This window comes from Tigriopus californicus, chromosome 12, assembly GCF_007210705.1.
Source record: "Tigriopus californicus strain San Diego chromosome 12, Tcal_SD_v2.1, whole genome shotgun sequence".
Lineage (NCBI taxonomy): Eukaryota > Metazoa > Arthropoda > Copepoda > Harpacticoida > Harpacticidae > Tigriopus > Tigriopus californicus.
Window position 1 is genome coordinate 12,243,630 of NC_081451.1, and position 12,901 is coordinate 12,256,530.

The 12,901-nt window shown below is 42.5% G+C and overlaps 1 protein-coding gene across 1 annotated transcript in view; it reads left to right on the forward strand.

Moving 5' to 3' along the window:
* Positions 1-6,665: 6,665 nt before the first annotated feature.
* Positions 6,666-12,901, forward strand: part of LOC131892115 (uncharacterized) — a 14,845-nt gene continuing 8,609 nt past the window's right edge. The window contains exons 1-3 of the mRNA XM_059241876.1: positions 6,666-6,836; positions 10,469-10,665; positions 11,298-11,465. Coding sequence (XP_059097859.1) covers positions 6,706-6,836; positions 10,469-10,665; positions 11,298-11,465 — 496 coding nt within the window. The 5' untranslated portion in view covers positions 6,666-6,705. The remainder of the gene's footprint in view (positions 6,837-10,468; positions 10,666-11,297; positions 11,466-12,901) is intronic.

Genomic DNA, 12,901 nt, shown 5'->3' on the forward strand with positions numbered 1-12,901 from the left:
CGGCTTGTGGTCCACTATCAACTCGAATGTGGTTCCACGAACGAACAAATGGCTTTTCTTCACTGCCCACACTACCGCAAGTAATTCGACTTCGGTGGCTGAGTATCTGGATTCGGTGGGTGTTATTGCTCTACTCCCACATTGTAGAAGTCTCCAAGACTTCGAATCTTCCTCTTCTTGCCACAAGGCAAATCCCAACCCACGAGTCTGGGCTGCATCAGTTTCTAACCTGAGCCTTGCTCCTCTTCTAAACTGAGCCAGCACCCTTGACGACGTCAGGACTTCAAACAAGCGCTCAAATGACTTCTGTTGGTGCCCCTCCCAAATGAAGTTGACCTTAGGAGAGAGCATTGATCGTAGTGGTGTAGCCAGCTCTGCAATCTCTGCGGAAAAAGCCTCGAATTGTTGGACAAGTCCGCAGAAGGATCGGACATCCACCTTGTTTGTGGGGACGGGAAACTCTCTAAGAGCTTGAACTAGGTTCGGGTTCACACATTATCCCTCTTTGCTCAACACATATCCACACCAGGTCACTGACGGTTGGGCATAAACAAACTTTTGCTTGCCCAAGGTGATACCGGCTTGCTTGCACCTTTGGAGTACTTTTCTCACTCGAGCTTCATGTTGTGGTCCTGGTTCCCGGTCATAAATCAATATGTCCTCAACGACCTTGGCTACATTGTCCAGGCCTGCTAGTGCTTCATCTCCACGACGGTTATGTTCATCACCGGCCGATATCAACCCCATGACGTTTCTACAAAACCGCTTGCTCCCCCACGGCGTAATAAAAGTAGTCAGCGGCCTGAATTCGGCCGCCAATGGGACCTGCCAGTACCCGTGCCGCGAGTCTAGTGTCGTAAAGACGCCCATACCATGCGGGATTTCGGCTATTATTTCTCTTGGCACTTTGGTTGGGTACCCTGGCCTCTTCACGAACTTGTTTAGAGCTGTGAAGTCAATTGTAATGCGGGGTTCATTCGAGTTCTTCTTTGGAACCACCACCATGGGGTGCGTCCATTCTGGAGCCTCGCCAAGAGGCACATCTTTTATAATTCCCTGATCTTCCATTGTGCTTAATTGCTCTCTCACGTGATCTTTCCAATGGACAGGGATTGAGTATGCCTTATACTTTCGAGTTGGGATCGCTCCCTCTTCTAACTGGATCTTCGTAGGCGGGCCATCCATTACTCGTAAGGGTCCCTTGTCGTCAAACACATTTGAGAATTCGTCCATGAGGCACTCCTTCGCTCCGTCCTTGGTTTTGGTTTCTGTTTTGATGTCCTTGACGATAGATCTCGGATCACCTGGTCTTGCCAAGGAAAGTGTTTGGATTTCCACCATCGGCCAGCCCTCTGGTAGCAGTCCTAACGCCACACATCCTTCCTTGCTTAGCAGAGGAGCATTGGTCTGCTCCAAGACATGCACTTTTGTTTGATATTTCTTGGCACCCCTCTTCAAGGTTAGCTGAATGGTGCCATAGGACTTTAATGGAGACCGATCGGCTCCGACCAGGGCCCCTGAGTCTTTGTCAATTGAGTGGCGGGCATGGATCCGCACAAATCTTTCAAATCTTGAACGCTGAACGCACAACAAAATGCACCGGAGTCTGGTAACCATCCCATTGGCTTGGTGTGCAATCCATCACTAGTGGCAATCTGAACTAATTCGTCAGGCTTGCCCATCGAGCTGAGGGTAAGACAGTTTTGTTGAAATCCACTCTTAGTCCTGACCCCTCCAGCTCTCGCACTGAGAAGCGGGCACATCCGCTTATAGTGACGTACCCTGCGACAATGCAAGCATTCTGCATCGGCTGCAAGGCACGCATCGCCATGTTTTTCCTTCGGTAAACCACACTTCTTGCATGGCCATCGACTGGTCTTTCCCGCGCTAATTACGTTTGCTCTTGCTTTCTTGAACTTGCTATCCTTGTAGGTGGACCGCTTCCCCATCACATTGATTGAGTTCCCACTGAGCTGATCATTGACCGACTGGCTTGCCTCTGAATTACGACATACCTTCAACACGAACTCCAACGTCAACTCGCCAATTGGTGTTTTAAGGACTTCTTGTCTCATGACCTTATTCTGGAGCCCAGATACGAGCCGGTCCCGTATTCTTTCTTCTTGGTGCAAAACCGATTCGGAACAAGTGTGGATGTACCCACAATCTCGGTCTAGAGCACGGAGGGCTGCATAATAGGATTCCACAGATTCGCCTTGCTCCTGGTCACGTTGAATGAAGGCCCTCCTATCTACCAACGGGTGTCTCTTCTCTCAGAGGTAGTTTTCAAACGCCAATATAATGTCAGTGATATCAGCATCTTCGGCAATGGCGATCAACCCCTCGGACCAGAGCTTCGTCCATTCCTCATGAATAGCTGAGCGAAGAATGCCTCTTCTCGCCGAAATGTTGCAATCTTGGGCTAGACGGGTGATTGCGGCGAAATCCTCGAACCGCACCCTCCAATCTCGAAAATCGATGAGCTTCATATCTTCTGGACTTTTGAGTCTCGGTACATCCATCCGTTTAGATGACCCTCTAGATCCATTGCCGTCCTGATTCGGGTCCGCCACGGCAATACGGGTTTCATCCAGCTCTAGCTTAAGAGCATTGATTTGCCCAGACGTCTTAACGAAGAGTGCTTCCAAAGCATCACATCTGTCCACGTTCACGTCTGCTTCGAGCTCGCCGTCCCCACCCACTAGGGTGGTGTCCAACACCTGGCATCTGATAACGGCTTCCGAATACTTCTGGATCTTTTGTCCAACCAGGGGTGGCCGACCCATAAGGTTTTTCATCTGGGCTACGTCCAGCGGTCGAATCTCCCACAGATCCCGTACTTCGACCATCCAATCATCAAGAGCATTCTGGGCTTGGCGTCCGTACTGTGCCCGGCTGCGTCTGGCCGTTGCTAATGCCTCGTTGGCCATTCTAGCCTCTGGTCTTCCACCTCCAAGATGGTGGCCACCTCTAACTCTAAACTAGACGTGCTCTCCTTAACTCTTGACCACGTACCCGTTCACAGGCCACGCCCAATTTCGATCTCTCTCGACCACGCGTGAACCGTTTTACGGGTGCTTCGGATTCCACCGCTGCCACCATGCACGCACCTCCACTATTTGGATCGCTTATATCTTCCTTGTTAGAGAGAGATCATTCGAGAGACCTTTACGAACTCGTGGCTGAACGTCGATACTTTATTCTTTACTGATCTAAAACAGCTTACATGTCAGGGTTACTAAAATAGGTTGCTCGTCTGACTCGATCCGCCTCCAGTGCCTCTCTCGAAATTAAGCCCAATATATTGGCTTACAAATAGTTTATACTTAAGGAGCAAAATTGAATCTGCCAGGTAAAACATGTCAAAATTGAAAGGTTGTATACAATTCAACATTTGATACTTAAGAGCAAGTAATATTTATATCAATAAAGCTGTCAAAATCAAGTTTGTCAATGTTTGAATCAAATTTGAATTTTATACAATGTCCTACTGATGCTAACATCTTTGCAAGCAAATTTTATTGGAGCTCATCAAGCTTTATTTTTGTTCCATAATCATGTTTTATTTGGTCAACATGTGTTAAGTAATTGTACGGGCTCGAGTTGTCAGCTTGGTGAAATTGTCCAATAGGTCAAGTTGTCCGTTGGGTCGAGTTGTCCGGTCGCCGTTTAGGAAAGTCAAGAAATTAAAACTTGAAGAATTTCTTTTCATCCATGAAGTCATTCCTGTTGGCCAGGATGGGTTACAAGAACATTTTAGCACGGTTATCCAAGTGCTTGAACATACAGAGAACGTCATTGAGGGGCTAGAGATTCACCCATGAATCAACTGATTTAGTCTATCTTGACTTTGTCAAGGCCTTTGACAATTTAGATCATGGCCTTTCAGTGAACAGGTTGCATGAGATTGGCATCCTTGGCAAGGTTCTCTATTGGTTGAGAAATTTCATTGACGGTAGGAAGCAATTGGTTCACGGATTGCTGGAGTTGAAGAAACATCCCCAAAAGCTGAAATTACGTTACCTACTGCTTCGTAAATAGACGATTCCTGTCTCAGCCTTGAAATCATATCCAGCTCCTCTAGTCTTTCAAAAATGAATTGTCAATGTTCATCTTTGAGCTTGAACTTAGCAAGACCGACCTTTTCGGCCGGTCTTACTCTTGAGCACGCCAACTTTTGAGTAATGAGCAACCCTATCTCGAATACACAATGATCTGATAGATTACAAGGCGTCACGTGGACACACTGGATCAGATCTGGGTCATTAGAAAAGCTCAAGACCAAAACTAAATTCGCTCCAGTGGCCACATCAACATTCCGGGAGAGATTGCTGGCAGATGCCTTAGCACCCTGATTGCCAAGACTTCACAGCATTCATTATGCCTTATAGAGGATAGCACTCGGCAAGGTGTTTGATGTGTAAAAGAGGGAAAAAATGGAATGAATACTTTTGAGATGATGGCTGGATATTGGGCAACGAAGAAGATTGATGTTTTAAAGAGGAACTGGCACATAAATTGGCACCCTGATAACCAAAACCATTTTGCAAGTTGGCTGATGGGTCTGAATGCTACAGGGTACATATTTATTTATTGAGGTAAACTCTTAGTGACTGTTGAGTCTTCTCCCCTGGGATTCTAATGTTGCTAACGCTGAACCTTTAACGCTCTCTGAATAAAGTAATGAGATCAGTTCCAAATCAAACATGGCGCAGTCGGTATCACTGTATTTTGCCTGTTGTTTTTTTTTTAAAGTGAGTCTCGTTTTGAGGACATGGCCACTACAAATACGGCTAAGGCTTCCCACAGGGCCTACAGAGGCCATTTGACGCGNTAATGAATATTATGTCTCGAAGGGGGAGATGTTGAGTCTTCTCCCCTGGGATTCTAATGTTGCTAACGCTGAACCTTTAACGCTCTCTGAATAAAGTAATGAGATCAGTTCCAAATCAAACAGTGACTTAGTGTATCCATGGGAAATTATAGAATGACTATTCTTGAGATGATGGGTGGATTTTTGGCAACGAAGAAGATCTATGTTTTAATGGGGAATTGGCAGATACCTTTCCTCCTCAATAACCAAAGCCGTGACTAGTGTATCCGAGGGAAATGATGGAATGACTGCTTTTGAAATGATGGCTGGGTATTGGGCAACAATGAAGCTGGATGTTTTTGCTTGGTGGTTTGCCTCATTTTCTCATTTTTACACATTATCAAGGTAATGTATCAATTGGGAATTCGAAAACCTTGTACGAAATTGAGAGCCCCAGACACCAAGTGTGAAATTAAGGATTGGATGCAAATGAGATATGATTTTACTTACAAGTGGAAACCTGGCAAAGAAATGTATTTGCTCATGCTCTCTAAAGAAATCTTGTTGCCAAATCTACTACGTCGAGGGATGTTCTAGTCAAAGAAGGTTTTGACGGTCCAATGGTTTGTTTTTTGTCGCCAAGTGGATAGATGGACCTATTGGACCCAATCAAGGGCCAAAAGACCTACTTCTAGAAAAATTGAAGGGGCTTTCAAATACCAAACGACACCTCCCTCAAGACTTACGCTAGTTTTGGAATGTTTATGACGATTTGTCTGTGTGAAATGGACTAGTTTTACTCAATGGCAAAAGACTCGTCATCCCCTGAAGTGATCGACGGGGTATATTGATCAAATTACAATCATCACACATGGGCATATCTCAAAACCTTACGTACTCAGCAAGAGTTTGTGCCCAAACAAATGAAATTTCATTGTATAGCAATTAGTTAGCTAACTTCTGCATGGCCCTCCAGTGCTGTTTTCCGTCAAGCCTATTGAAAACCCAATACCTGACCAATTCATGCATTGAAATATAACTTAGCATGGGCATTCATAAAAACATACTTTTTGCACCAAAATGAGAGGTACCCTCTCGGAGCAACTCAAACTCAATCACCATCATCAACTCAGCTTGGGCTAGCAATGCTCTTTTGTTGTTTGGCCGCTTGAAAATTCGCGACCTACGCCTGCAAATAATTATCAGAGTTTTCAAACTTTTCTCTCTCCCAATCCATGACTATGCCTTGCCAATTTGGGTGTCTTCACTCCATTTCCTAGGAAAACGTGAACTTTTCAAACTTTGTACGCAGTAACTACAAAATAGCGTGCTTTGTATTGTCCTAACTTGGAACAAATCCATTGCTCATTTCCTGAAGCTTTTCCTCGAACATATTTTTTTTCAATTGAATGGGAAGCTGACTATCAAGGTGTCAAAGTCCATTACTACGAGGAGCTGCATAATGCTTAGAAATAGCGGGTACTCTTTGGAAAGGATATCAAGAAATTTGACGGTTGTTGTAACATTTGAAGCTATGGCAAGACGGATGTCTCTGACTTTCTGCTCGACGTGAAAATCATACAAAAATTCATGCCTTTCATTAAATTCAAACCTTTGTGACCTTAAAATTGTCTTCTTTTGTCCTCACCATTCCAGTAACGATCGCCAGAAAGTCCAAAAAAGAATTTATGAGAAAATCAAATTACATAGTTCAAATAACAAATACACTATAGCTTCAATGACATCAATTTTTGTCCACAACATGGTGCCTTAAAGTTTTTGTAGTGAAGCGTTGATGCATGTTTTGATAACCCTTGACAGGAGGTATGTGGCAACCTTCATTTTGCTGAAAAACAACTCCCGAGTTGATCAGTTCAACTCCGGATTTCTTCATGATGAGAGCAATAATATTATTCTTAACAGCTGTCCAAACAATAGTGTCTTCTTTGACGGCACCTCAATATAAAGAAGTACCTTCGAATTGTGATCATGAATGGAAAGGTCTGGAAAGTCCTTTAAATGGGTAAGGAAATCGTATTTTCATATGAGCATGAACTGTCTGATTAACTTGAATACTGCCGGACACTTTCGCCATAACATGAGACGCTTCACAATGTAAATGCTAATAACGTATTTTTTTAAAGGATTTCTCAATTTCTTTCGTCAGAGAGATATTTTTGATACAATATCCGTTCCACTTTTAATCAACAACATCCTCCAATTTTCAATTGCATCAGGTATAAAGACAATCATATTTGGGTTAATTTTTCGCTCAATAAATGCAGTATTCAATGATGGACTTGTTGACCCATACATATTTCATTGAATTTTGGTAATTGCCTCCCAATTTTTCCAAGGTCCAGTTTAAATTACCACTTGTTTAGAGTTTGACTTGATCGAACTCAATAATCAGCCACAGTGTTCTTTGGTTTTTTTCCAAAGGAAGAGTCAACCATCACGTCATATTCCACCTGGAGTCATCAACCATTGAGGATAGAACAAAGAGGGGTAAAAACTAGTCGATTGGGGTTTCAATGAGTGACCACAATGTAATTCAAAACAAGCACAACTAAAAACTAAATTAGTTACGGAGTATTTAATGATTACGAGACCCTCCGACCGTCCCATGTTCTATGGACTATCAGCTGCATAGCTAGACTTTTCCTGAGTTACACTTGATTTGAAACTTACGAATACATTGCCTCTCCTTCTCCGTTCGTCATCACTTATATAGATATTACATGGCGCAGTGAGTAAACTCCGAACCACGCCCCTTTAATACCACTCTGCAAACTTTTGATACGCCCCTCTACACACCCTCTTGATAAGAGAGCACGTCGTCTCCACCCGTGGTCTACGTCACGTCCAGGGTATTTTCCAAGATGGGTCTGAAAGAGCGAGCTGCAAATCGGAAAGCACAGATCACAAAGAAGCTGAACCTCAAACGTGGTCTCGACAAACCAGGCGTCGACATCAACCGGATGGGTGCCATAATTGATGAGGTGGAGACGAAGGTAGACGAAATGTACGACCTGTAAGACGAGATGGCTGCGATATAGACACTGGTAGTGGACATCAAAGCAATTTTGGAGGAAAAAACGAAGGCTACCGACGAGTACACTGCCAAGTGTGCCGAGACTTCAAAGTTATTAATGGCCAGGGAAACGTCAACTTCCACATCCTCATCTGGAAGCAATATCCGATCACGGGACGATGCCGAATGTCCCCAATTTAGGCCAATTTCGGATATGAAGCCGATATTCATATTATATCGATATAGATATTACAAGTTACAAGAGTCTCCTTTTTATACTGCTCCTTTATTAATTGAGGCCCCGACAAATATATGTTGGTTTCGCGTCGAACAGAAACGACACACGTTCAACGGTTCTGATGTACGAAAAAGTTGAAGTGGGGCACTGGGAAGAAAACCGTTTTGAAAAGAATCTCTCGAACTTCTGCTTAATAGACGAACAATAATTGTTTGTATGAGCCTATATCATCATTTGATTTGCTTCCCTCTAATTTCCGTGGGCATTACGTAGGTGTTTATTCAGTTGCTTCTTTCAAGTTAGATTTGGACAAATCTTAATCTAGCATTCCAGATCAAACTTACTTTCACGGACTGACTCTGTCTTGAAAGGGGCCAAAAAATGGGAGCAGTCTAACCTTTCATTGCAATAATACAAGAGGATTATATACCCTGTAGTGATTAGAAAAGCCCCTGGAAAACTAAACCCAATCAAAAAGGCCTTTGAAGTAAAGAACAAAAACATTTAATGTGCTTAGTTATGCTATATTTTTTATCCAAGCTAGAACCTTCTAAAGCAATGAAACAGGGAATGGATCTTGAAAGGGTGGATCGTGCCTTTTTTCGTGTCGCGGGGAGTTTAAATTGCTACACCCGGCCATTTGTGCACTCTTAGGCGGCTGGCACTAGCTTTGGCTAGGCAAGTCTTGATTTCTTTGTCTCATCTTGCCACAACATGAGTCGCCGTTTCTGATACCCTAAAAGGACGAAACTGCGGCACTCATTCCCAAGGCCTCAAGGGTGAAGTAATGATCAATTTCCGAGTTGTACCCTGCTACAACATGACTTGCTGATTTTGATACCCTAAGTGAAGGAACCTGCTGCACTCATTCCCAAGGCCTCAAGAGTGAAGTAATGATTAATTTCTTAGTTGTACCCTGCTACAACATGACTTGCTGTTTTTGATGCCCTAAATGGAGGAACCTGCACTCATTCCCGAGGCCTCAAGGGTGAATGAATAATTAATTTTGGTTGTGACGACGGTGCGGGAATTTCCCTCAATAGGGACATCTATCATTGGATGGCAAGGCTAGCAAAAGGGGCTGCCATCTAACTTCATCACAAACACACAAAACAAAGCAAATAGTATGATGGCCCATTGCACATGGCCCATGGATTAAAGTTGGTTAAAAGTTTATTTGAAGGTTGTGACGTAATCCCTTGCCAAATACAGAACCATTTTTGAATGGCAATTATCATTGCCTCCAAGAAGACACACCATTTTTATTGACACTAGGCTTATTAAATGGATCCGTCCTTCTAAAGCCATCATCACATCAGGAAATCAATTAAAACTTACAGGTTGGGCGACCACAAAAGCCCGGTCGTTTCAGTGGAAGTTCCCTCTAAAACCAATCACGAAATCATCACACATCTACTGCCAACTGATTGACAAATGAAAGACGATTCCTTTTACTTTTGTTTTTGTCCTTTTATGTGAAATATGTGTTAGCAGCAAGCACAAAGGCAATGAGGCTCCGGTTTACTTCATGCCCAATTCCTCAAATATATATTGCTAAAATTGTTGGAATTGATGTGAGAATGTTCAGTAAAACGTCTTTACAAAGCCAAAAATGATGGGAAAGCCACAAAAAGAGCTAAAGGAAGTGACGGATTCAACAGGAAGAGGATTCTAGTATCAGGCAGGCTCTTTCCAAATCCCGGCTCGTTTAGAGGCCATCATTAAGGCCAATGGTAGACACATTGTATAAAAAAGGACAAACTAGTTCGACAAGTAACCTGCATTATTGTCCCTTCTTGATCATCTAATTAGTTAAACAACTACATTAATTCGAATTTCGTTAAAATAAGGCCGGATATTTTTGCTCGCCCACCTTGCACGGAAGTTGTGCTACAAAGGTATTCAGTTCAGAGGGATTAAGAATTTTGATGAATAACCTGTAAAAGTGTAACTCGTCATATACAATAATAGATAGTATCATTGCAAGCATCACTCTTGACATCAACTCATTGATAATGTAAAACATGTGTTAGTTGGGGCATACCACATTCCCGTATATGTCACTTCTCCTATGGAGGCGTTTAGGCAAGCTCTGGCAGGTTCGTTTGTTTGCTGGTACCAGAGTCAGTGATGCAAGTTTGGGGCTTCAAACACGTTTTTGAGAAGCTGGCCCCTTCTTCGCAGTGCTATATGAGGAAAGGTCAGCTTCGATAAAAACCAGTTTGAAACGCCGATTTTGCATCACTGGCATTGGCAGGCAAGTTTGTTTGCTGGTACCAGCGCTTGCCTAAATGTCCGAATAATGGCACTTTAGACAATTTCCGTCCAATTCCGACAAATTCCCAAATACTTTGGGAATTTTTGAAATTTCCTTTCTTTTCAGAGCCAGCTTGCACGTAGCCCTGGCATTATGTTCCATTTCTGATTACCAACAAGATTGTGTGGGCGTTCGCTGTAACACGACAACCGCCGAATGTGATTTGATCACAAACACCACTCAATTTGTGAGGTGCCTAGAGCAAGTGAAGCCCTTTGAAACGTTGCTCTATTTACGAAGTCAATTCGTGAAGTCTCGTCCCGGTAAGCTAAAAAAAGCCTGGTTCAATAAATGATGAGGCTCTTTTCACTAAAATTGCGAAGTTGGCTCCTGAGAGGAAAAAAAATCAAATTGTTCAAAAGACACAAAGTGCTTCTAATATTTGGGACGAACAAGTGATCATTTGAGCGTTGATATTTCAGTTACCAGATCACGCTACGTTCATTCCAAAAGAATTTGTCATAACCTGAGAACAATTCTTTGAATGGAAATTGAGATCGAGCATTCGACATTTACACGTCAAAAGTCATTATATGTTATGCTGAGCTTTTGTTTAGATCAAGGTTTGATAACATTGTACAAAGTGCCCCCAAATTTCATTTGTTGTTACATTTAACAGCGACCCCCCTTTCAATATAGTTTTAGTCACATATATAACAAATGGAACATACTTGCAAGATATTAGTGATCATTTCAAGTTCCCCTTTTCCACATCAGTTCTGGTAGGAAATCAAAACTCCATAGAGTAACAAAATAAAATCAGAGAAACACGTCATACCAATGCTTTTCCATGCTTTGACATGAGTCACCGCGACAACTCTAACATTTGCATTAATGCACTTCAATCAACTGGATGTAACATTCTAAAGTGAGCTTGACATTATTTCCGTTTTAGAACTCACCATCGTTGATCTAGAGCAAGGACTTTTGGTTCCTGCGTCAATCCAAGGATTTTCATCGCTTCAGATTCCTCCTTTGCCAAGGTCCAAATTGCAAACTCAAAAGGGAGACACCTTGATAGTTTGCATGGAAGTGACAAAGAAGTGTCAGAAATGGAAACCAAGTGAGTTGATTAACGCCTTTCCATAGTGTTTCATTTGCTCTATAGGTCTGTGATGAAATCGGATACGATTCCAAATGGCGAAATAACCTAAGCGAGATGGTCCAAAACTTGTGAATATATATTTACATGGAGATCTTAGTCAGAACATTATGGAGCTGATTGAACCCAAGTTGATGACCAATGGAAGCTTGCCCATCCACTGCCTTCTTTTTCTGTCAGGGGTTTCCTTGTAGGCTTGCTTCCCGGGAAGCAGTGATCCTTAAATCTAAATCTGCGTGTGCTGGTTTTAACCGTTTCTATACGTCAAAAGCAGTAAAGCAGTCTCGTACACATATTTAGGCCTACAATATGGGGGGCATTCATTGTTGTTGCCACTCCCTGAATAGAGGCGCTGCGTTCTCTTGGCCGCATTTTGGTTGTCGTGTTGGTTGAGGATGCATAGCCGGCAGAACCAAAGGCGCTCTGGTGACCTTTGCTGGTAGTTCTGTTATAGAACAAGTCAGCTCCTCATAACAATCGGGATGGTCACAATAGGTCCTCACATTTTCTATCAATAGCATGAGGATCAAAAATATCATCAGGATTGATCAGGGATTTTACCGTTCCAGTTAATTTTGAGAAAAACTGACGCGTTACCGTTACCGATGACGATACTTTATCAAAAAGTGGGCATACAACTGCAAAAAAACCTTTTATGCGATTGCTTTTTAACGTTTAGTAGCTATGATCTGAAACAAATGAAGCTCATAATGCATTCAGGACTCACTCGTATGAATGACAAGTTTTATAAATTGGTTGGATAATCCATGGACCACTGGAATTTATGGACGCACTTCGATGACCAAGACTAGTCATCAGGCCTTGTCATGCTATAGGTTTTTCCTATCCATAGCTTTTTTGAGGCACAAGGAAACACATTTTTCAACATATGCCTGGCAGCCCTGATATTTTGTCTAACAAATCTAACCAAAGCTCCTAGAGACAGTCTAAACGTAATTACAGCTGGATTGTCTTTCTGTTATGACTAGTCTTGATCGTGGTAAGTCGATAACTTCCTGTGGTCCGTGGATAATCAGACGGCAAAAGGAGCAATCTCAGAACCTGATCAGTGCACCTTGGACTTCTTTGCGAAAACAGGTTACATAATCTGAAAAAGAATGCAACAAAACAAGTTGATAAGTGAAATAAAAACACTGGGCCTGAAAGGTTATTCTTAGCCTGTTTTAGTCTCTGCACTGCATTTTTCTCTTATAAAATGATGGACATTCAATTGCATTTCACAATTATCCATCAAGCTTCTTCGTTTTGTTTTTTTTTGGTTTGGTTTTTCACGGGCTTTTCTAACCGCTACAGGGAATGTAATCCCCAGTACTATTAAAATGAAAGATTATAATTCGTCTATTTATTACCTTTCAATTTTTATATGATATTTGGTC